Source organism: Corvus cornix, chromosome 15 (assembly GCF_000738735.6).
Source record: "Corvus cornix cornix isolate S_Up_H32 chromosome 15, ASM73873v5, whole genome shotgun sequence".
Lineage (NCBI taxonomy): Eukaryota > Metazoa > Chordata > Aves > Passeriformes > Corvidae > Corvus > Corvus cornix.
Genome location: NC_046345.1, coordinates 5,819,883 through 5,845,574, shown reverse-complemented (window position 1 = coordinate 5,845,574; position 25,692 = coordinate 5,819,883). Strand labels below are relative to the sequence as shown.

At 39.5% G+C, this 25,692-nt stretch overlaps 1 protein-coding gene across 1 annotated transcript in view; it reads right to left on the bottom strand.

Annotated features, from left to right (window-relative positions):
* The window catches only part of EP400 (E1A binding protein p400), a 47,843-nt gene that overhangs the window by 11,791 nt on the left and 10,360 nt on the right, over positions 1–25,692 (bottom strand). Inside the window, 35 exon segments of the mRNA XM_039560845.1 lie at positions 1,123–1,296; positions 1,814–2,052; positions 2,473–2,626; positions 2,739–2,783; positions 2,905–3,036; positions 4,030–4,113; positions 4,347–4,505; positions 4,787–4,930; positions 5,432–5,543; positions 6,016–6,212; positions 6,432–6,601; positions 6,701–6,903; positions 7,323–7,621; positions 8,307–8,398; positions 9,573–9,740; positions 10,565–10,729; positions 11,784–12,026; positions 12,547–12,701; positions 13,545–13,711; positions 14,650–14,836; positions 15,450–15,586; positions 15,978–16,152; positions 16,583–16,752; positions 17,109–17,245; positions 17,688–17,865; positions 18,055–18,248; positions 19,201–19,308; positions 20,506–20,595; positions 21,257–21,314; positions 22,348–22,394; positions 22,672–22,750; positions 22,858–22,998; positions 24,350–24,535; positions 24,684–24,989; positions 25,212–25,591. Of these exon segments, the coding sequence (XP_039416779.1) occupies positions 1,123–1,296; positions 1,814–2,052; positions 2,473–2,626; positions 2,739–2,783; positions 2,905–3,036; positions 4,030–4,113; positions 4,347–4,505; positions 4,787–4,930; positions 5,432–5,543; positions 6,016–6,212; positions 6,432–6,601; positions 6,701–6,903; positions 7,323–7,621; positions 8,307–8,398; positions 9,573–9,740; positions 10,565–10,729; positions 11,784–12,026; positions 12,547–12,701; positions 13,545–13,711; positions 14,650–14,836; positions 15,450–15,586; positions 15,978–16,152; positions 16,583–16,752; positions 17,109–17,245; positions 17,688–17,865; positions 18,055–18,248; positions 19,201–19,308; positions 20,506–20,595; positions 21,257–21,314; positions 22,348–22,394; positions 22,672–22,750; positions 22,858–22,998; positions 24,350–24,535; positions 24,684–24,989; positions 25,212–25,591 (5,675 nt within the window).

Sequence of the window (25,692 nt, the reverse complement as noted above, 5' to 3'; positions counted from 1 at the left end):
AAATATATAAAGAAAGAGCAAAATAAGGAGCAGTTCTCACGGTCACACTGGCATCAGCACTTGGGGACGTACAAAATGGCAAACTCTAATTTGAAAAAGAATCTTTGCTTTAGTTTAGATTTTGCAAGTTTAATTCAGTACCCAAACCAAGAGCCCATTAGTTTACAGTTATGCGTAGCGCACACATAAGATAATAAAACCATCACTGCACTGCTCTCCCAACAAAGCTAGGTTAACATCCACACACCATGCCACTCTAACATTTGGCTTCTCCTAAGCAGAAACTGCCAGTCAGGGACAAACCTCCTTAGCAGTCAGAGAATGGGACTACAGCCAGAAGGTCTGGATTCTCCACCCAACTCTGTCACTAAATTGCTGTGTGGTTTGGAAGAAGGCGTTCACAGTCATGGAATTTGTTTTTGTTTCTGTAGCATCCTATCATCCTCATTTACTAAAAGGTGTTTCAGGCATCAATTTCACTATATATTTGTAATCCACTTAGACTCTAGCATGAAGTTCATTCTTACAGATCTTATGTACCATCAGGATAAGATACATGGTGGTTGTTTGGTGGAAAAATGCCAACTACAGTTTAAGTGAAATCACAAACTTCTTGCATGATCTAAAATTTATCTATCAAATCCAAAAGCTGAAGTCTGGTGTCAATCCACTGTATCAACAAAGAAAGGAAAAATAAATTTGGAATTTTAATTGATGTTTCAGAACTCAAGTAACACTCAACATGGATCTCATATGAATTATCTGCCCACCTCCATTGCTGCTAAATACCACAGTGTCTAGATTTGATTTTGAAAGAATACCAATGCACACCTTATAAATACTTTTTGTCTTCTTTTTAGGATTAGCTTCGTACATTAGCTGTAAAATAAGAAGGAAAGTTAGATGATCTTTTGTGGAAGATTTTGTTCAGGTGCTTTTTCTTTTCAAAGAAATCACATAAAATAAGTGGAAATCCTGATGAGAATAATTTAAAAAGTCTTTTAAAAGTTATTTATTTACACTGTTGAAACGTTTAACAAAAAACAAGTGTTTATGGAGATAAGGAAAAAAAACTCTACAACTTAAGGTAAAAACAAGACGCATCATTCTACGTGAACTCACCTTTCCTTCTTCCCTTGGGATTATGACATTCTCGTATCTGTTGCGGCACTGCTTGGGCGAGCGATAGACTCTGCTGCAGGAGTTAACAACGTCACTAACCAGGTCCCAGTTGGGAGTGTGTGCTGGTGACACAACAGCAAGGTTTAAAGGAAGCTCCAGCAGCTGCTTCACTGCCTGCAACAGAGAAAGGTACAAAAGCTTCAGGTGACAAATCGTTGCCATCTTCCGAACCTTCCCTTACCTGCATGTGCCCACACACCATTACTACAGTAGGACAGCTCAGCGCTAAGGCTCTGTGTTCACCTACAGTCACAGAGAATAAACAAGCATAAGGTGCCATTATGCAGATTGATGTGCAGGGAAACACTTGGAGATTGGTATGAGAGGGACAGAGAGCTGCTATTCAAGTGCTGCTCTCCTCTCAAAGGTGGGAAGAACCTTAGCTGCATTATCCAGTGTCCAGCCAGCACAACTACTCTGAGTAATAGTAAGTGGTTTCTAAAACAACAGTTGGACTTAATTGTACATTTTGTAGTTTAGCCTTTAATTTCTCCTTAGAGGAACACAAATGACAGGCAATCTGTTCCAAGTTATGTCATCAAAATGCCATTATGAATTAGAAATAACCTTGAAGAGATAAAGTGCAGGAATAAAAACACAATGACAGCAGAAGCTGCAGCTATTATCTGACCTGCAGAAGTGCCCAGTCTTCGCTGATCAACCACTCTGGATTATCCTGTCCAGCTTCAGTGGCTGGTTTGACAAGAGTTGGCAAAGGCTTTGCAAACTGTGTCTGTTGTTTCAACAAGATGTTCTTCTTTTGCTCTTTGCCCTCTCGGCGCATTTTCAACATTCCTGGGGTTGCTCGATCAAAGAGAGAACGAGGTGGGATAACTGTCTCCCCATGACGTTGCTTCTTCTTTCTACCTGCTGCCAAGACAAAAAATAAAGCATTATTGGTGGACAGATACTACCATTCTTTGATTCCTCAGCTGCAAAATGCTCCTACGCTTACAGAGTACTCCCCCCTGCCTCTGAAAAGCACGGTCAGGAACTACACAGAGCCTGTTATAAAGTAAGACCAGTCCTGTCCTAACTCACAAAATGGAACGCCTGTTTTCTAAAACTGTCCTTTTAAGAACACTTTTATGTCTAAAAAGAAGACACACCCTAAGAAGTGGGCCTTGCAGCAACTCCACTGCTTCAAGGCCATGGTGAGACAAAAATTTTCATCTCTTCAAATCTGCCAATCCCATCTTTACTGGACCAGACATGTAGAAGGTATGAAAACCTCCAATTTTTTTAAACTATCAGCAATAAATCTCAGAACAGTTTTGAAGAAACACTCACCAGACGGATCTGTTTTGTGTCGTTTACGCTCCTTCCTGACGTACACTGGAGGCAATTTAGACTCTGGAATAGGGGTGGTATCATACATCAGGCACATAACAGAATCTATGTAGATATCATTGTCATCCTGAGGTGGAGTAGGAGGAGTCCAGAGCTGCACAGAACAAAATTTGTGATTACTGCAACGTTAACTCTCCACTGATCTTTATTTTAGGTTTCATAAAATAAAAAGCCTGTTTAGGCTGCCTGGTGCTACTTTTACTTACTGGCATAATTTCAGTTTGTCCATCTGGACCTTCATAGACATACTCCTACACAGCAAAAAGAGAACACAATTCAAATGATCCAACTGAAGTCTGAAAGGAACAGGTATTCTCAGAGTAACTGTTAAGAAATACACTGTTAAGAAAGACAAGACTAATCAGCAATTACTTTGTTGTACGCATCCTCCCGAGTGTAGGTTAGAAGTTCCTCTTCATCCTCCCAAAGCATTTTTTGCTCTCTTTCCTTTAACTCCTTCATATGCTGGACTTCCCAGGCTTTCTTTGCAGTTTTCAGTTCCATCTAGATGAAAGTCAGACTCCTTAGAAACTTTACACAGGAACATATAAATGCCTTGAACTTTGTCATTTTCAGGCACGGGAATCTTACAGCAATTTCTTAACAGATACTTTCACAATCATTTAGAAGATATTTCTTGGCCTTTGTTGAGGGTTTTTAAACCATCAATATAAAGCAATCAAAGAATTTCAGTTAAACTGATGCCTTTTCCTGGTCTTAAAATCAAGAGTCAAACATGGTTAGAAGGGAAAAAGGGATTTTACCTTGGTATTTATTTTAAGGATCTTTAGGTGCACACGTCCAGGTCAAATGCACCTCTATGCACACCACAATGCACAACCCCCAAATGATCTGGTATAACATTATAGGTTTTACTAATTAGCACATCTATCAAAAATTCCCCAATGAGAGCCTTGAATGAGTCCCCCTCCCCAAGGAACCTTCCCCTGGGTGGTTCTATCTTGGTTTACAGAATGTGTTCTGGAGAGGACCTTGGGGTCTGGGGCACACTAACCCTTAACTACAAAGCTTCTAAAATGTTTAGTCCCCTAGCTGAACAAACAAGTCCAAGGATGTAGGCAAAAAGCACTAAGAATACCGAAGTTGTAAAAAGGTATAACAGGGGTATAAAAGAAAAGGTAAAAAATCTTCATGGCATAAAAACAATGAAGACAACCAGAACACAAGCTCACTGAAATTAATGAAATTTTTTCCCTCGCTATCAATGGAGTACAACAAATATTTGCTGAGCTGGGCTGAAAGTAATTCCCATTTCATAAAAAAAGAAATTAAGAACTGACACCTGCTTAAACCAGAGAATCCCAAAATAATAAGCTCTCTGTAAGACATTATGCTGTTCACAAGGTATAGCAAGAAAAGATCACAGAAGTGCCTACAATATATTCCACATCACTGGAGAAACTTCCATTTCATATTGAAAATATAATAAAAGTTGTTCTGTGGCAGAATAACATGGAAAAGAAAGATTTGTTTTACCTCACTCAACCGTGGCTCATTGTCATCAAATGAACCGTGGAAGAGCTCCAGATAATTCAAAGCATACTTCTCAATTGGAGTCAGCTGAGGGCAGTATCAAAGTGAAAAAATGTTACTTTAAGGATAATAAAACAAGTGTTACATGAAGTATCAAAGCTCTCCTTAAGACTCATCTTAACATCTTAAATCAGGGGGAGATCTCCTGTCCATTTAATGGAATAGACAACAAAGTTGCTTTAAAGTCAAACTGCAAAGAAATTGAAACATTTGAACTAAACATTACTTTTTAGCCAGATATTCGAGGGAAGATGTGGTACCTGATCCACGACAGCAACTAACTCCTGCAGCTGTGAGGGCTCTTCATTGTATTTTGTCTCGCAGAGCTCTGAGATTAAAGGTTCAATGCTTGACTCAGATCCTATTTCTTGAATGTGATCATTTGACTCCTCATCCTCTCGTTCAATGCTGTTGAGGGCCTTTCAGAAAGATACATTTTAAAAATAATTAAGAATTCAAAAATATGGAAAGAAACTCCATAAGGAGTTCACTGAAATGCCACACAAATGTCTGGACTAAGACTCTGCTGCAGCAAGAGAAATAGTCCCAGAAAGTATCAGCTTTGGGCTTTTGGGCTCTGACAAAAGAGCATAAAACTATCAGAAAAAGAGACAGAATTTACCCAAATAAAACAAGATCAGTCAGTTGTTTAATACTAACGTTGCACAGCTGTATTTTTAATGTATGTGTTAATCGTTACCTCTATGAATGGTCTTGCAACTTTAGGTGAAATATTTTCTGCTGGAGACGGCTCTTGAGAAAGTACCACAAATTCTTCTGCTTTCACTCTAAATCCAGAATCCTCCATAGGAGAATGAACCTCAAACAATTCCTGAATTGTTTGCTTGTTAAATAGAAGGAAAAAAGAGAAATACATTCAGTTACTGGGAGCATTCTACTTTTTTTTCTATATTGGGAGTGCCAGCTGGGATGGTCTGGCTTCACCAGTGGAGTCACTGCCTCGTGCATCTTCAGAGCAGCAACTGAGAGCCTATCTCTCTAAATACACAAACTTCTTATTTCACATTTTTAAAGCTATTGAGACCTTCATCCTTGCAAACACTGCAAAATTTTGCAGCAGGGTGAAGAAATCACAATATCTTAAGTCATGGGTGATATCTGTGCATCACTATGCAAATAACAGAACAAAACAGATGGATGGTATTTTAGAGAATGTGGCCCCAACACTGAGAGTTCAAGCAATCATGAAATCCAATATGTTTCCTTATTAATTCTAGCCCAGACAGACTTCTACTAAACTGCTTCTAAACACTCCAACACAGATGCTTGAATTTATTAAACATTGAGACATGAGTGTTTCAATGCATTCTGAATATTAACTTACCTGTGTTAAAAAGGCCATTGAATAGTCATTTCCCTGAGCAGCTACTTCTCTGATCAAGTCCTTTGTGCCATTTTTCAAAAGTTTCTCTTCTACAGAATTACCACTGACAAGCCTAAAAAAAACGAAAAAAAAAGAGAAATCTGGTAAGTCATTTCCAAAACAGCTTTCAGAAACAAAAAGATAAATTGTCCGTAGAGAATAACACTATACTCTTAAAATGTGATAATTTCTGGGAGTTTTTTTAGTTATGGTGCAGGCCCAGAAAAACAACACACTACCACCGCTACTGTAGGGCTTTCTTTTAATAATTTATGTTAATTAAAAAAAAAATTAACAACATAAAGGAAAAGTTATAAAATTCCATGTAGGCTAACAGACAAAACCCATGCAGGTATGATTCATTCATTACACTTGGTGTTAAACCCCCCCCACTTTTTCACAGGATATCCTGGCAACTTTTTTTATTGAAGGGAGGTGATTTTCAGCACTGTTTCCACTTTATTCCAGGTCATACAGGGCAGCACTGTCTGAAATAACCTTACATTAAAACATGTTAAAGAGCAGACACTGACTGTCACCATCACCTGTATATATGGATATCTTTACATCTCCCAATTCTGTCACACCATTCCTGAGCTTTTGCATCCATCACTGGGTTCAGATCATTGTCATAGAACACAACAGTGTCTGCCTCGACAAGATTGACTCCCGTGGAACGGCTGTGAGAGGAAAGGATGGCACAGAAAATGCGCTTGTCTCTGTTGAAAATTTTCATCAGCTCCTACATGAACAGAATAAAGCAAGGACTAAATAAACCACACACCAAAATAAAATGCCAAACCAAATTCACTACAGCCTAATAAAAAAACCCAGATAAAAACAAGTCAAGTGTTTCAAACTGAGTACAAAACGAGGCAAATTTCCTTTCCCTGTTGTAGTGTATAAAAGCCTTGGCAGCACATACTGCTATACCAGTGGGCAGCTGGTAGGGCACACTTACCTGCCGTTGCTCCTGGTTGGCATATTCATCAATCCTCACAAATGTGAGGAAATGGAAATTCAGGAACAACTCCAGTATGTCCAGCATCAGAATCATCTGTGACAAAATCAGCACACGGCGCCCTTCAGATTTCAACTTCTGAAGCAAGACAGCGAGAGCTTCTAATTTTCCTGTAATTCAAACAGAAAAACCAATAAAGAGTTTTATACAGAAATTCCATTCATGTGACACAAGAAATTACAAAAATATTGTCAGCAAATGTCCTTTACCTGAGTCATACTGCACCAGCCGGAGGTCAGGGAACTGCAGCAAGTGAGGAGTTGTCAGCTGTTGCAACTGATGCAAGTGTGGAGCTGCCTTCTGCCTTAGGCTTTGCTTAAGGAGTTTCAGTCTGTGACTGTATGAAGGGGGAGGATTTGCTACATACAAACATGGGGGAGCAGCAACTGCAGCTGGCAACACAAAGAGAGCCCTGTGAAAAGCATCAAAACAAGGAATTCCAATTTAAAAGCAACACATAAATTGATTATCAATAATCATAGGCATAGCAATAAAAGTCAGTCTTGGCTAAACTAGCTTCTCTCTGTATCTCTGGGTCTTAACTCTTGTTAGTTGGGTCCAAGAGGTACCTGTTCAAGTAAATCCAAAGCATAAAAATGTAAGCCTAAGTATGGTCAGCTGAATTTGGGCTTGAAATTAGGAAAGAGACCCTGAAAACATTTCTTATAAAGATGCAAAGGAAACAGAAGTGGCTTCTTTTTTACTTTCATGCTGCATGTTGTTTACTGCTAAATAAACCAGTCTAAACCAAATAAGCTCATCGAGAGAAACTTAAGCCTTTTTGAAAGGTGTTTTCGAAATAACCAGATGCCAGGCAGAGTCACACATTACCTGTTAACAAGATCCTTTACAGATTCCTGTTGCTGAACCAAACCCAGGATCATTTCCCGCAAGGGGTTACTTGGGCCTCCAGAGGCACTTGAGGAAAGGCAGCAGTTGACAAAGCCAGCCCACCTCCAGCTGTTGCCTTCACTGGAAGGCAGCTGGGAGGCCTTCCTGTCTCCAGCCAGAGAGCAAACACTCAGCACGTCCCGGCCGTACATCGGGGCCCGCCAGCAGCGGCGCTCGTTGCCGGAGAAGATCCTGTCCAGGCGCTCCTTCAAGAGCCGGTTCTTCTCCTCATATGTCTCCTTTGCCAAGAAAAGGTGAATAAAAACCACATTTGCTGCTCATCACAATAAATGAGGGGTTCGAGGTTCTTTAGAATGAAACTATCAGGATCAGAGTATAGATCCTCAAGTAGAACTGCTACTTAGGCCAATTACTAAAGGCATAAATTTCAGATAAAATCTAAAGACTACAGCTGAATTCAATTCAGATTGAAGAGTCAATTCTACCTTAGTTTAGTATCTTCTTGCTTTTTAAAAGTACATTTTCATAGCTTTTGATATATTCTTGATGTTTCCCTATGCTTTGTAAGTTGCTTGAGTATCTTTTCTAAAAACTTGTTAAGATTAGAAATCTATAGAAATTTGCCCAATTTGCCATTGTGTTCAAAACACAAAAAAGAACTTATGATTTCTTTATTTATGCATCCCTACACAATTAAAATATGTAACAGTTACAAGAACCTGTCTATCACAGCACAAGAAAGCTGTCAGCTGCTTTTATACACCAGAATTTATTTTATCTATGGATAAATGCATCAGCTCTGTCAACCTGAAACATGGACAGAAGTTGGGCTATTTACCTCTTCTGTAATCATCAAAGTTTTTAATTGATTCCAGCTTTGCAAATTATAGCTTCCAACTATGACGTGGACTTACAATTGATTCGGAAAGGTTGTGCTCCCACAAGAAAATAAAAATTGAGTACCTGTGACTGTCCATGCAAAGGTGCTGGTTTTAACACTGCTCCCATGTCACCAGATGGCAAGTTAGTCACTGTAGCTCTACCTGGAATACAAACTGAGGATAAACCTTGTGTTTATATATTTATTCTTCTGAAAATTGCTCTCATTTATTATTTTCAATAAGTAGACATTTCATAGCTGTAACACATCACTGTTGCAGACACATTTTTAGTCTGAATGTCCATTGGGTATTGTAAATTTGTACTTTGTTACACACCACATCTCTGACAGATATTTACACTAACTGTTCTCACAAAAATCCAAGATAGATCAAAGGAATTTTACTTTGCTTTGTACAAAGCAAAGTGCTGTGCTGCATTTGTACTTTATTCAAAATTCCATGTACAGTGCAATACATGTTAACATTTAGAAAATGTTAATATGAGCACAATAGAAAATAGAAAACGTTCCAATTCAGGAAAAGATTGTTTTAACTTATCTTAAGCAAATCATCTCAGATTTTTCAGAAAACACATCAATTCAGTGTTATCTACAAATTGGTGAAATCATATGATGGAATCTCAGTAGCATTCTTGTGAATTCAACTGTTAGCAGGTATTTTCCCAGACAGTTAACTACACTGTAAGAACATCACACCATTTTGAAGGAATGGTTTATATCCCAAGAAAATTACAGCAGATGGCTATTTTCAGGGAATGAACTCCAAGTGTTATATTTACCTTCATTTAATAATCTGCTGTTTTGTTGTAAATGCATTAATTTTTCTATTATTTTTGATCAATATCTTGGTTGTGTTTTTAAGCAAGGAACTGACCACATTTACAGCAAGGCACCAAATACCCAAGCAACATTCACAGAGAGAAACGGAAAACTGCAGCTTGATCAGCTGGAGAAGTGAAAGAAATTAGATAAAATCAGAGTGGGAAAATGGAGAGCATTACTGGACATTCTCTGCCAGTATAAAAAATAATCACCCTTGATTTTTCCTTGCAAAAATTAACGAAGTATTTCAAATTTACTTCTTCCCACAAAAATTTAACCAAAGGCGAAACTAGCAAAAAATCCCCCTATAATTAAGTTACATGCTCTCCAAGTTTGTACTAAAAATTTTCTTAAAATTTTAGCACACATTGAGTACAAACTGGAAGAATTTGCCTCATAGTTTACCCACTTCTGAACTCAAGTTACAGAATTCTGAGTTATATATGAATGTGATTTTAGCAATTGAATATTTAGACAGAGACATTTCTTCAGGCTGGAAAACCCACCTTGCTGTGTGACTGCAGTGGAAGTTGGGACACCTGCCTGGTGCTGGTTTCCTAAAGCATTCAGGGCGTTCTGCACAGTTCCTGCTTGGGAAACCGTCTGCATGACCACGGGGCCCTGAGGCCTCAGGTACTGCTGCCCAGGGGCTGACACAATCTGAAGGACACTTCCTGCAGTGGAGGATTTTAAACCACATTAGGGTGGAAAGAGTGGGAAAGAATTCATGTTTTCTAGCAGAATCTATTACCATTGCAAACAGATCATTACTACTTCAAACTATGTTAAAGTTTACCAGACACGTTCATTACACCAATCTGCTAAAAAGGAGGGAAACACCCAAGTATTCACAGCTGAAGAGGAGTTTCATGTCATAGGGGTATCATTCTAATCTAGGTATTTATACAGAATTTGGACAAAATCCAATCAAACAAAAAATCTTCACTTAACAGTCCCTCTATTTATGTTGTTGGCCACAGAGAATCAAGATATGCAGATTCTCCTAAATTTGGCAATACACACCACCAGCAAGGAAGATTTGAGAACAAAATATATTGTTGGTAGAGCATTCAGCTCAGGGCAATAGTTGGGTCAAAATTCAGAAGCACGCCAAACTTTAAGTATTATTTACACAATTTCAGAACAAACCAAGAATGTTCTCAGTTTTGTCTGTTTCTGCTCAGCAGGGAGTTCATATCAAATAATGCCTCACCTTACTTTAGCTGTACTGCATGGGTGTGAAAACAGATCAAATAGTAACATTTTTGAAATACAATACAGAAAAAGGAAGTAACCATGTCTTTCATTTGATAGGCATTTATCTTCAAACCAGAGCTACCCTGACACCCCTGTCTCACGCAGAAAATAGGAAGAGCAGGGCAGTATAACCACTGGAGATGGAATAATCTCCACAACATACAGCAACAAGGAACGTGGTGTCCATATCAAAACATGAGCATTCTGAATAATGGCAAACTGCCTGTGTTGAAATAAGTACCTTGTAGCTGCAGGGGCTGCCCTGCAGTGAGCTGGCGGAGTTGACTGTGTGATAAAGTGAACTTGTTCCCTTGGAACTGCAAAGTCACTGGGGTCTCTGGCTGAGCGATCCTGCCTTGTGCTCCTGCTATAGAAGCCAGCTGGGCTATTTTTACTACCTCACCACCTGTTAAGGAGGGAAACAGGCATTAAAAAAAAAATCAAAGTGGTAGGCAAGTTTTCAATATTCACAATTCTACATTTTGGTTAGTAAACTGGTGCTGAAGCGCCTTCCATGCATAATTATACTTAGTGCATCAAAAGTGTCATATAAAAGTTAAGCAGGTATTGCTTTCTATATTTGTTGGACAAACTGGAAAGAAGCTGATTGTTTAAAGGGTAAGAACATCAACATTTTAGAAATTACCACTTTCATTAGCAAAAAAGTTAAGAGCTACCTGAAAACTCATGTGACACTTTGTAACAGAACAAGTATAGACATTAAAGTGATTTTCACTGCCTTTTCAAGAGCATGAAGGAAGCTTCAAGGAAGAAATTAAAATATTCGTATGTGTGGCACAGTCAATACACATCTGAAATTTGCTGATGAAACATGATTTATATCAAGCAATCTGCATTTAGACAAACCAAAAAGCTTCAAAGTGGCAAGCACCAAGCTTTTTGTGATTTAAATGCAGAAAGGTTAGAGGCATTTCAGCATTAAGTTTTATGGTACTGAAAAAATATTGGTGTCAAAATTCAGCTTTTGTAAAGGCAGTGCATTACCCCAGAGATAAAATTAATACATCAGTGCTCAGTACTCTCTACACATGCTAATAGGCAGTGCACATACAACCTTAAAGCAAAGCCTCATCGCTTTTCTCTGCCTAACAGTGGCGACGCTCCTCTCTGCCAGAGAGGCCTTTAGCAGATGGATTAGTGTTTAACATGAAAGGAATAATTAGGAGAGAGCTAAAACATTTGGTCTGAAGGAAGTCTTGCCAGCAGAAGAAACATGCAGAAATAGGAGATTAAGTTGACACCGCTAATGTATGTCCACAGCAATTCTATTGTTTCTTATCCAATTTTCGATTTTCCTTGGTCATAAGCAACATACTGAGCAAGGCTAATCAGAAGAGTGAAAAAAAAACAACGATTCTGTACACATTTTAGGGTGCCTAGTAACTTAACCTCATTGTAGTACAAAGGTGGGAGAAACCTTGAAAGGGGAGGCCACTTACTAGGCAACCGTGCCTGGGCCTGAGAGGTCAGTACGAGCCTCTGAGGCAGCACACTCTGTTGGATGGTGTGCGGGGGGGGCTGTGGCTGTGGCTGGGGCTGGCCCGGCTGCGGGGCCGGCGCAGAGGTCTGGCCCCGCGGTTTCACAGGGTTGGCTGCGCTAGTTGCTGTGGTGAAGGTCACTGCGGGCTGGTGTCTTGGAGCACTGGTGGAAGCCTGAGTTGTCTGAAACTGTGCTGCTGCAGCTGCAATCAATAAGGGTTGTTTGTGCAAGCTGTTAGAGGTTTTAACTCCGCTCTTTTAAACAACCTGCATTAAAAAGAAACCTTCCAACAGGATAATCAAATGGCTACAAGAACGGCTTTGTCCTTACAGACTGGGATTGCTAGCCACACCTCTAACTCCATCCTATTTTTACAACATTATCTACTTGGAAAGCATTGTTTAAAGGCTAAATAAATACAGAGAAGCACTGTACAATCCCATCTTTGACAGAACATTACACGTCTTCAGGATTTAAATACCAACTGTGGCATATTTACTCCATATGCTAACAGGTTACACAAAGTTTAGTTCTGCATTACACTGGCAGATCATACTGTAGAAACTAGTGGGGAATTTTACTGGCAATTAGTCTGTTGGTATTTTTAAGCCATTAGTATTCTAGACCATTAAGCTAGAGGGAAAAGGAGTGCTATTAAACAGACTAATTTGTATCTGTCTATGCAGAGGTGCAGGTGACCAAGGTGGCACTGAGTCCCTTACCTTGATTTGAAGACACCGTAGCTATGGGGGACCTGCCTCGCACTTGTCCCTGCTGAGTCACCGTCGCCGTGGTCACCGTTCGTTGGACTTGAGTGCTTGGGAAAACTACAGTCCTGCCCTCGGGCTTCTGACCATACTGAACGGGCTGGAACAACCTGACAAGAACAGGAAAAGTCAAAGGCTATAGGAAGATCATAGCTTGGCCTTTAGAAACAACCTCTGTCACCCAAGGAACATATAAACTGATCATGTCAGATGCTAATCTCTTTCTTGCAGATGGCTGAAGCTGGCAAGACTCATCACTTCACAAACTTCCTGAGTAAACATTGTAGAAAGTGATTTTGCTAAATCCAAGAAAGAAAACTTTCATTGCCATACACCCAATTTAATGCAGGATGCTTCACGATTACAACAAACACCTTAAAGAGGCTTAGGTCAGTATCTGGAAAAAGATACTGAAGATAGCTGAAAAAAAGGGCTCCCATATAATCTCCAGAGAGACATCAATATGCTGCAGGTCATCAGGCAGCTCTCTTGCATTAGATAAACAGTTCCACATTACTTTGAGAACACTACTTTACTAGGAGAGAAATACTTTGAAAAAATTTACTGTTATAAAACTTCGTATGTCTCTTACATAACAGTGAGACCACAGCTGACACTGTAGGCCCAACTAAGTCTTGAATTATCCTCACGTTAATTTTGCAAAACAACACTCCATTGCCATAAACAAGATCCAAGAACAAAGCTCATCTGCTGGTGCAGTAAGGACTATGGGAAATCCATTAACAAACTTCAAATGGAACTCCATGCCTCAAAAAACAAAAATTCTTGCTTTCAGAGGTAAACAAGAAAGCAAGAGAATAATTAAATGCAAAGGTAAGCCTGAGCTTTTGTGTAAATCACATTAGCAGAGATGCAGAGAGAACTCAGTAAAGATTGCAAGAGAATCACGTTTTGCTGCTGTAATTCTAGCTAAGGAGTGCAGGTGCACATACCTGCTTGGTTTGAGCTTCACTGGGTTGGGCCTCGCCGGTGGTGGAGGGGAGCTGTAGATTTCTTCAATCAACTTTCTAGTAACTTTTTGTTTTGGCAACATTTGTGCTTCGTAATGAGTCATTTTGTCTTCCATTCCAATGAGATCAAAAAGAGACAGGTCCGATTCCTGGGGATTTCAGAAAATTAAGTTTGTTTTATGTGATGACCCAAACAGTTAAGTCCTCTTTATGTTCGATGTTGAATTAAATTGATATATATTTACTTTTTAACTTGAAATAGTTTAAGTTTAAGAAATAAACTATTAATTATTAGTCAAAACTGTCTAGAAAAGTTGGAAATAAATCTTAAACTGACAGTCCCATTTTAAGCATTAGAAGAAAAAGAGCTGACATCACTAGCCACTTATGGAAATCAAAGCAAGGCACACTTAACAATTCTTCATATATCGTAGTTTCCAAACAATTAAATAGAACTATTTGAAGGTTAACTATCAAGCTTAAATGCCAAATTGTAATTTAGGAGTAGAAAAATATAAAGGATGGAAATAAAATGAAACAAAAACTTCAGCTGCTCCATTACTCATACTCCTTTTAATTATATTTTTTTAATCATCTCAAGCAGTGCGATCGCTTGTTTAACAATAACAGAAATAATGGTACTTCAAATGGATTGACAGAAGGGTACTAATTAGTCACTTTAACAGAATGTTCACTCTTAGGTGAAAAAGAGTAAATCTTGCTTTCCTTCAGCTACTGAAAGCAAAAAGAAAATTGCAGAATGCCATAAATAAGCACAGCGCTACCCAGAGTGACTTCAGTGTTGGAAAATTCCTGAAAACATGAGCATGATGAAAGCAAAGCTAATTTCCCTTTGACCAAGTAGTTCATGAAAAATTACTGTTTACAAACCACTTGAAAAGTTCAAACCACTATGACAAAAAAAAGAAAGAGATGCAGCAAGAACACACTTGGTAGGCACAGTTATGGAAGAGGGAATTCCTTCTATTTATAAACCTCAGGTAGACTTATGACATATAAGAAAACAATAGTAAGTACTGAAATTCTGTCAGGGCACTAAGAGGGGAAAAAAACATTTTCTACCAACCTTCCAAATATCCCTTTCCAGGGCTCGCAGCACCAGAGAGGCTGTTCTGTATTCCAGTGTTTCTGATACGTAAGAGGAGCTTGAAAGTCGGGGGTTTATCAGATCAGGGTGGTTACAAATCCGCTGCAGCTGCATCAGGACGTGCAGGACACTGATGAAGTGTCCACTTTTGAGGGCTTCCTGGGTTCTACCAAATAAATTATACAGAAAGAAGCTGATTTATGTGCAGCTTATATGGAAATGTCCCTAAATCAGCAAGGTGAGAATGAGCAATGCAGTATGTTATGCAAAAGTCTTAAAACAAGTTTAGATTTCACCAAGGGTTTCTGCAGTATTTTAAGCAGCACTGTACCAAAGTAAATTTGGAAAAGTGGAACTTAAAGACCTAGGTCTGCCTTACAATCAAATACAGCCTATCCAGCTCCCTTGTTCTCTCCCTCCTTTGTTTCTGTTTCACCCCTGCACCTGTCAATTACCACTGACAGGGGGGTGGTGAGGAAAAACTCTGGGTTTTAAAAAAATGAAGAACTACTCATTAGAGACAAATGTTAAAACAGTGCAGCAGCAGACCTGACCATCATAACTCAATTCTTAGGTTCCAGAAGTAAATGCATGTTTTCCACAAGGCCATAGCATCACCTGCTGTAATTCTAGTCTATAAGGCAATCACATTCTATTCATGGGCCATAATGGAAAATTTCAGAGAAACACTAAAACACTTCCCACCATGACAATCATTTATTTACTTGCCTAAGCACTAAAAGTGACAGCATTTTACATTTACTGTTTTAAGCCCTTACCCTGGTTGTAATATGACATCCTCATACATAGCTTTTTGTCGACTAGACAGACGGCACTTCAGCACGTGCTCGTATTTCTTTGTGAGCTGCTTTTCAACATCTCTCTTTGATCTCCGCAAAATAAACGGTTGAATCATCTGAAACGTTTCAGAATTGAGAGGAAAAGAATTCTCACTTCAAAGAGTTTACAACAGGAAGCTAAACCTATTCACACCGAACAGATTTGATGTGATAAACTGCATATGCTATATATAATCATACTGCTATGCACACAGTTGTATAGACATTAATTTGTTCTTTAATTTCTGCATATCATGCTTCAAAATCTGAGCCCTGTATTATTTTTTTTAAAAATCTCCTGACTCTTCTGGTAGCAGAACCCCCTGCTTTCAGCAGGATTTTCTGTCTAAACTGAACAAAGTGTTAAGAAAGGACACAAATTCTGATCTGAACCACGTATTTTTATTCCCCCTCTCCTCAACAGCAGTACTTCTGCAGTAGGACACATGAGAAAAAATGACAACATACTCTGTGCAACCTGATGACCAGTTTATGGCAATAATCCTGGTTCTCCTCATTAGGTGCTTTTACTGGAAAATCCAGGTAAGGTCTGGAGATTCCCGGAATCAAAAAATGTACCATGGTCCACAGCTCCATCAATGTGTTATGCAAAGGAGTGTCTATCAGAAGCAACCGATGCTGGCTGTGAACAAAAGAGGACTTTTAATTGACTGATTACTACGCCTTTATGTTTGTCAGATACACAGAAGAATCATGTAGATATACTTAAATTAAACCTAGGATAAAGTATCTTTTCAACCTTGAATATACCACCAAACTAGCTGCTTCATCACAGAGTATCAGAACATCAGGGGATCTGTTTGGGAGCACAGAATACCAGCAAAGAAGAATTACAGTGTTATGATAGCGGAAACAAAAAGAACTCAAGCATTTCTCTGAATCCTGAAGGTTTCAAATAAAGTTATCTCTCTATAGGTGCACGTTACTCAGGAATTTGGGCAGGCCAAGTCAAAAGAGGTTTTTTTTAATCAGTTTTCTTTTAAGAAGGGAACTGTGTCACATGAGAAGAGAAAAACCCACTCCCAGCAGGAAATCAATTCTCTGCTCCGTACCTGCGAAGACTGAAAAGTGCCTCCCAGTGCTTCTCAGTCATATTCTTTATTTGTTGCATCTCATCTACTATTAAGTATTTCCATCGCATTTTCATAAATGCTGTGTGGCCTTTGAACAGCTGCTTGTAGGAAGTGATACACACATTGAAGCTGTTGGGTTCCATCCATTCCTATGGAAAAGGAAAGAAAGGATGAGACAGAAAAGTTAAGGCAAAACTCTCAAATATCTTACAACCAGCTACTTCTTCATTAAAAAAGACACTATGACCCAACACATTCTAAAAGTAAGTCTTGGTCTTTGAATTTTTGTCAGTTCAGAAAGCAGGTGAAGTATTGCAAGTATTGCTCAATGCTAAAGGGTTCAAAAAATGCCTTTGAAAATCTAGAACCATTAGGTGTGAATCTCTTTGTAAACCAACATGAAGTGTGTTAAAACTCCTCATATCACATCACCATGGAAGGAACATAGAGATAAATACAGGCTAAAGGTCTTAGGCAACAGCGTAAGAGTTGCAGAATACAGCACCTGTCTTTTTGCCCTAAGTTCTCTTTGGCTCCCAAAGTAGAGAAGTATTTTCAACCCTGGGCACCAGCGTTTCAATTCCAGTTCCCATTTCAATATGTTACAGCTCCGGACAACAACAAGGTGAGGGCCCCAGTTCCCTACAGAAGGGGAAACACAGCAGTTAACACTGGAAAGAGACTCTTTACAATGCATGTGCCTTATATTCTCCCTTGATTTTTGAAGTGCATAGCACTAAATTAATCATTGAAAATGAGATCCAATAACAACAAACAGAGGTATTCTAATGACTAATCTGCTCCTGGTCATTAAAGAATTTGTAAGGCTTTTTCTATTCTAATAAGAATTCACAAGTATTCAGAAGAATCTCTAGGGGGTAACAGATTGATCAGACACTATACTTGACTAGATGGCACCCCTATGTCACAAAGTATGAGAAAGTTATTCTGACATAATCTTACTCCCATCATTAACTAAAGCCTGATATGGTTCAGCAGGGGAAAAAAAGTGACCCTAGGCTACAATTCACAAAGATAATGCTGGCCCAGTACCTGTCTAAAACTGTTAGCCAAATGAACTTACCTTCATTACAAGCCAAATGGGCAAAAAAGGCAATAATTTGCACTGTTTTTCCAAGCCCAGCCTCATCTGCCAGGATGCCATTGAGATTCTTTCTGTATAGCTTTGCCAGCCAATCCAGCCCAATCTTCTGATATTCTCTGAGAGACCCATACAACAGTGATGGAGTGTTGTATTTTACCTGTAATGTGAATAATATGATATTTTTTCCTGAGTTAAATTCACAGAGCATGGCATAAAGCATAAACTATAGGTAACTTGAAAAAAAAACAAACGCAGTTTCTTGCTAAAAGCTACAAAATAATGAAGAAATGAATCATTCTTTATGTAAACATCAGCACACAGAGTAGCAGAAAATAGGGACTCTTACTGCTGTTGTTATCCTGGAGCTCCCTTTAGGTAACAACATCTCCGCTGCAGCAGCGACTTCCGCTATGTCTCGCATGTGCTTCTTGGGAGGACTCGATCTGTCCATGCCCTTGTACTGGTCAATGCTGAGAAGGGAGTCTATGAGGACAACTTCCTTCTGGGGACTTTCCCTATCAGACATATGGTCTTCCATTTCTAGGAGAGAGAGGAAAATTACAGTGGCGTCTAACATGGTTCAGTAGCAGTTACACAAAGGAACTGAAATAACCAGGATTCAGACATGGTCTAAAGGAGGCAGCTAACTTTTAAAAGGAATTCTATGATTTTTAAGCTAGTTCAAGTAAAATGCAGATAGCCTAAGCTGAGGTTCATGCACACATTCTGGACATTCACAGCAGAATGCCGCTAGCAAGGATTTTCTTGCTATTTTCTAAGTCCGTGAGAGACTTTTCTCTCTCACAGAAGAGGTAGCAGGGAATGTAAACAACCAAGCCACCTGCAACCTTGGAAAGTCTTGTTTATGGTACAGTAGAAAAATATTTTGACAATGGGTGTTTTAGGATTTTAGCCAATCACCCCCAAGGGGTGGCTGGTCCTTTGTCCAATTAGACTATGAAGAAAAAAAGTCTATAAAAGAGTTTGTAAAATAATTAAATAAATCAATCTTGCTGCACAATTCCTGCCTGCTGGATCTTCTCTCCTCCTCCTCCCTATGGCTGCAGGACACAGTGATATACCCTAGGGCCCAGGCCTGTGGTAATAGCTAGGCTAACATGACCATTAGCTTTTCCACAGCTTCTAGGGAGGTCCTATCATACTACTTAAAACCTGTCTTCAAGTATGTAGACCTATCATCACATTAGTACAGAACAGAGATGTAATTAAAGCTACCTATGAAGTGTGCTGTTTAATTCAGTGTAGAGAGGCTCTTCTAAGGCTCAGTATTGTTCTTGAAAATCTCACACATCTTCACTTTAAGACAGGCAAACACTGCCCTCTTTTCACAAACTGAGAAATTTTTGATGTGATTCACTCAATATGTGTTTTCCCCTAGAACAAAATGTCTTTTCACAGAGTCCTGATGAGCCAAGGAACTTATTTCACCTTGTAAATCAGCACAACTTCTTCTAAACAAAGAGTAATTTACCTTCCTCACTGCTCTCCTCTTCACTGTCAGGCTTCGGCTGGGGCCAGTGAAAATTTTCTGCAAAGGCACCTTCATACATCTTTACCAGATCTTCCAGAGGCAATTCAGCTGAAGGTTATTAAAGGATTTAAGTCTTAAAATACCAAAACTTGAAACAATAGATACTATTAATTTTCATCTCATTACATTCTTCACAATTGCATAAAGCCAGTTCTCTAATCAGAAGTTAACTTCAGAGGTAATTATTAGATGAATGATGGCAGTATTTATTTAATAACCTCGATTACAGAGAACATTTGGCATTACACCAAGCAGTTTGCTCTCACACCTTGCTTTTTACTGTATTACAAACACACCCTACAACCCTCAGAAAACCCCCAGTTGGGAAGGTACGGGCATCAAATCCAGCTGAGTGGTTGGAAGACAATTCAAGACTTCAAAAGTTTCAAAACTGAGTTGTACCTCAGCTCCTCTAACCAGCAACTCCAGGATCCCTTGTCTGAGCCGGTAAACTAGGAATGTACATGCTGGCAGTGGCCAATCAATCAGCAAACATTCTCATTAGGAACTTGGCTGACTGGCCAAGGGTTATAATCCCTCCAACTGGCCAGTTCACTGCAGCCACTAAGCTGCCAAACAGACCAACCAAACAGATTTGGAAAACGCATGTTAATTGCCAGGCAGGCTCAGCCTAATGGGCAGCCTGCCTCTAAAAATCTGCTTTTACCAGGGTAAGTGACACATCTCTATGGGGTACTTTGCACACATCAAGCTCAGCACAGCAATTACATTGCTAATGAGAGAGAGCTGCTAGCCAGAGCACTGTCCCTAAAAGCCCCTTATCTTCAAATATTTATACCCCCCCCTTCAAGACCAGCACTTAAGGGCTCTTTCGGACCTACCAAGTCGGTCACAAAACCCTTCTGAGATACTCAAGACAGTAAATGATAAAATGTCCCTGTTCAATCTGATACAACCCTGGTTTTAAGTGCTTATCATGCACTCCCAGAACTCAGGTTGAGAGTCTTGGTGGAAGGTTTTAACGCAGTGCTTCACTAGAGAACTGCTTTTTCTCAAGCGACCTTGTGTGATTACTAGGACTGCTTTATAAAGTACAGATGTCCATCATCATCCCATAAACTGCTGCAGCTTTCCAAACACAAAAAACTAAGTACAGACTACACAGGACTGAACATCTGGATACACTCAATTTCCCACCTCCAATCCTCTACAAATACAACTGCTGGGTGTTTCCAGCTGTTGTTTCAGAGCCCAGCCCAGAAAAGAACCAAGCCACATGCCTACCTTCTTTGGCTAGATTAGACAATTCAGTTTGATGGTTTATGTTTCCTTCTTTAGCTTCTTGTTCTTCAATTGTTTCTTCTTCATCTTCAACTACAAGAAAAACAAATGCATATCTTGGAATTCAAATTGTATAATAATTCAGGAGGCTTGTAATTATATAGCCCTGAAGTGAACTAGCAGAGAATATTTTATGTCTGCAAGACTTAAAAAGAATTAAACATGTATGGAAAATAAGATAATCTGAAAGCAACTATATGTAGTACTTAAGTGATAAGGAGAGAAGCATTTCTGCCTCAGGACAAAAGGCAGTTAAGTGGTGATTGACAATGTTCACCACATGTTGTTCTGTAGCTTTAAACAGGGGAGTTCCTTTGTCAGAAACATGATGGAGTTGTTATCACAAGAAAGGACCCAAAGCAGATGGGTACTTCAGTCTAAAATCTTCAAAAGAACTTCAAGACCATTAGTAAGGCTTGATAAACAAAGGAATGAGGACAGAAAGAATTAAAATCCACCAATAATAATGGCCGTATAATTTCAAGGAAAATGTTGTTTTCAAATTTTCACTGAAGCTCTTTTAGGGATAATTTACTATTTAATTGACTATCTAACCTTTCTAAGAAATAGATGAAGGTTGGTATTTGGTTTGTGAAAAGCACTGCCCCCAGAAAGTAACAGACTGAAAACCTGTGGGTTTAATATTCAACTCATGTACTATGCTATGGGTGCAAAATTTTGAGAAGTGACTTACCTTCCTCATCAGTCAAAGACGTGCTTGCCTTTCTTTTCCTTCCAGATGATGAACCCCCCTAGCATTAAATAATTATAATATTTAAAATCATAGAAAACAAAGATAAGCAGGGGGCTTTGGTTAGTTCTTAAAGACAACAAAACATGCCTTGCAGTCCCAAAAGCATTTGCTGATAGACAGTTAACTCCTATTAGCACTTCCCTGGTCATGGAGAAACAGAAACTCTGCTTCTGAATTGATGGGAGTGTGCAATCAGCCATTTCCAGTGCTCATGGGTCAAACCATTCAGGTCCAGCTGTGATACAAAACTTTTACTTAGGCTGGCTCAAGGACTAAATTTTTTCACTAGTCAATAAAACAGGGATATGGCACAGGCCTACAATTGTCTCAGCTGTCCAGTGCACTCTGTAGAATTGTTTAGCCTGTGCCAATTAACTCTCACAGCCAGTGCTGGGCCACAGTTTGGCTGATAACACATGCTAAGGTTTGTTCCTAGCAGGAAATTCAGATGTAGGCATTCTGCTTGGTGGAGGGGGAGTATTTCAGCACATGGGCATCAGCTGTGCCACAACAGATGGCTCAGGGCCTCAGATCCCTTGTCCATTTTTTTCCATTTGCACAAACACAGCCAAGGATTCCTAGCACACATTTCATCCAGGGAAAAAGATATCCAAGCTTCATTCAGTTTGATCCATTCTGTAACATACACCTTCATCTCTCAGCAGATAAATCTCTGCTGAACACCTGAAAACATGCTTCATGCCCCACAAAGTCTAGCCCTGGCTACTGCAGATGAAACTCCTGCCCAGGTCTGGCAATTAATTTGTACAGCTTTTTGGTCTTCAAACTCAAAATGAACGATTCACAGCCACTAAAGCCATGTATCGACCATAATCCACTTCCCTTCCTGACCAGAAAAAAAAAGCTATGCTTGTGCTTGTGACTGAACATTCAGTTGCCAGTAACTACAGTGAAATCTACTTATCATCACCATGTACTTAAAAAAAAATTCACCTTTACCAAAACTTTTTCACATATGTAGTAACTTTTAAACTTATCTGATGGGTTTTTCAAAAAACAGAAAGGCTTACCATTTCACTTTCTTTTTCCAAATAAAGGTCTTCTTTTGTATCCTTACCTGGAAAATTATTACACTTGATGCATGCATTCATCACTTAGCAATTTTACATTTCTTACATGAACTTCTAACTGTATTCAAAGCAAAACACAAGAATTATAAACAAAATCTAGCACAAAAACATAAAAACCCCATAACTCATCACTCAGATCTATTCACAACCTATTAGCAACTCACAATTTTATTACCAATGAGATTAGCCTGCACTGAGTGAAATTATATAAAACAATAACATCAGAATTCAGACTGTATTTCTTATGAAATGGAATACAATTACCTTTCCTTGAAAATCTCTTTAAATTCAAAGCTTTTTTCCTTTTCTCTTGAAATTCAATTTGCAGTTTAATTTCAACAACCTGAAATGTAAAGCAAGTCTAGTAAAGCACTTTTATTTTACAAATAAACTAGTGAAGATGAGAAAACCAGCACAAATTACACAAGTCTTAGTGAGTGGGTACTTCACCTGCTCAATGTTAGACCAGAAATACTCTATTTCTCTAGCAATGGATGCTGCAATCCTCCTCAGTTTGTTCTGTTCTTCCCTTTTAGCTCGCTCTTCATTAAGTTTCTTTTCTTCATGATAACGAGCCACAGTTCTTACCATCTAAAATGCCATGAAATACTGGATTAGGTTACTTCAAAATACATATCACTGCATTTGTTAACATTATAGTGGTTATCAGCAGCCAGATGTCGACCATAGCTTTACACACATAGCACTTACCTCCAGTATTTCTAATTCTTACCATGCCAGTAAAGCAACAGACATGAAACTCAAAGAAAAAAAAAATACAACAACTATAACCAAGCAATCAAGTAGGAAACTCTTAATTCACTCTCTGAATACAAAAATTAGAAAAAATTCCACTGAAATTAGCAGCAAACACACAAAAGAAAACTTCTTTTTCAGACAGCACATATGAAGTCACAGAAATCACACCACAAAATGTCAGAGACCAAAGCTAAAATGAGTTCAAAAAGAGTGTACATACATGAGTGAAAGATCAGTCAATGGCTGTTAAGACTGACTTGATTGCAACCTTTAGCTCAGGAGGTCCCTAAAACATTGACTTCCAGAAGTTTGAAGCATAGTGCCAGGGGAAGGATCATTTCACATTTGCCCTTCCTGTTTCTCCTATTCTTAAAAACCTACCATTGGCCACAAATGGAAATCCAGATTTAAATTATATTCAAAATGCAGATGTTTGTTGCACACAACAATACACTTATTTAAATACTTTGCTGCTGAGTTTCCATCATTTCAGAACATACAGTAAAAAACAACATGGCAACTTAAACTAATGTCCTTCAGTTGCTTCTTCATTATCCTAAACTGGTCATAAATGTATCAAAAAAAGAAGCAACATTGCTGGTATCCATAGAAAACCCTTGCTCATTGTAAATTAACAGATTTTATATATTTCATCTCACACCATACGAATTTTCATTCCACTACTGTATTCCTGCTGTGCTGCTCTCTTTCCTTATGGAAAAAGTTCTCTACCATGTTCTTACTGCTCTCTTTACTCTTATTTCTCTCTGAGATTAAGAAAAAAGAACTAGACAGACAACCACACCCAATGGAAGTTATTTACAAAATTCTACATTTACTCTTCATTGAGAGGAAATAACTCATTTGTGAGACAGGCATGATAACTCTATCTTTTATTTAAATATAACCCAGTCAACATCTTGAGTGGGTCCCTAAACAAGCTATTTGATTTCCAGAGGAATAAAATCCACAAACTGTTATTTGCATCCACAATCTGTACAATTATCCAGTCTGTCTCAGATGCCATATCCAAAACTGACAACATGATTTCTTAAAGGTAAAAGTTAGCACCTCATCTTTCCATCACTTCTATCTGTAGCAAAAGATATCTCAATAGCTTTGCTGCCAAAGAGAGTCACATCAACATTGATTGTTCTGAGTTAAAAAAATGTTTTTCAAGTACCTTCTTAGCAGTTGCCATCTTCCACTTTCTCTCCTGGGCAAAATCAGTTGCCATCCATTGCATTTCTTCCAGCAAATAATCCCAGTGGGATTTTGGTCTTGGAGCCTCTTGGAGTTTAGGCAGTCGCCTGGGGGACCATAAACCTTCCTTTCTCAGTTCTGCTATCCGCTGATGGATTTGATTTTCCTTGAAAAGAAGTACAGAGAATGACAATGAAGCTGCAGAACGCATGCGAAGTTGTAGAATCATAGGAAAACAGTAACTGCTCCTACTTCATTAAACTAACTGACAGGAAAAGAAAAGGTGTAAAAGCAGGACACAGAAAACATCTTACCAGCTTTACTTGCTCAGCCAGCTTGTCTTGAGAGTTTTCCTGTGGCAACACTGCTGCATTCTGAGCTGGACTTTGTGTTTTAGGTGCTGCTGCTGCTACTGCTAAGCCAGGAGGCTTGGATGCAATGGGAGACAGGGACTTGTTGGTTGCTGGAGAGGTCCTGTTCGTTTGCACTGGGTATGGAGAAGGCGGTGTTGTGCCTGGGATCGCTGCTGGAGCAATGGATGAGGTAGGTGGCAGTGGATTTGCCGCAAGACGCTGAGAACTCTGAGCAGGATCCGCAGGTGGTCGTGTCAGAGTCACAGTCTGCCCAAGAAACACACTGGTTACTGATGAGTTGAGGATTCAATACTTAGTCTACACTACAGCAGAACATAATGGAGACTTTAATTTAATAACAAACGTACACCTGCATTTCTACAAGGAAAAGATTTAAGTGTCCAGTGGAATTAAAAAATGAAGACAGCGTTCTTAGATTTTACTGGCCATGGAAACAAACACATTGCCACCCCACTAACACTCCCATACCTGTTGCTGTATCGTAGCTTGAGGCTGCGACACTTGGCTGGGCGTCTGTCCTTGCACGTGGATTGCTGGTGGCACCTGCTGCTGGAGCGGCGCTGGAAGCGGAGCGGCCGTCAGGGGCACACTTTGGGGCTGGATCTTCACCTGGATCTGTGGCTGGGCTGGAGGCTCCACGAGCTGTGGCTGCTGCTGGGGGAGCTGCAGGGTGGCCGGGAGCGACGCCATGGGGACGTTGGCGGGCTGCAGGCGCGCTGGCAGCTGCGGCGGCGGCGTGTGCAGGCTGGCCGCGTTCTGCACCGGAGGGCCCTTGGAGGGGTCGTACTGCTGCTGGCTCTGCTTCTGCCCCGTCAGCTGCACCGTCTGGGGAGTGGGAGGCATTCCACCTGCAGGGCAAGAGGAGACACGGCACAGATGAGATTAAAATGTCCAATGCTCTCTGTTGATTTAAGGAGGAAATCAACTGCGAATAGAGTGGTTTTGTTAC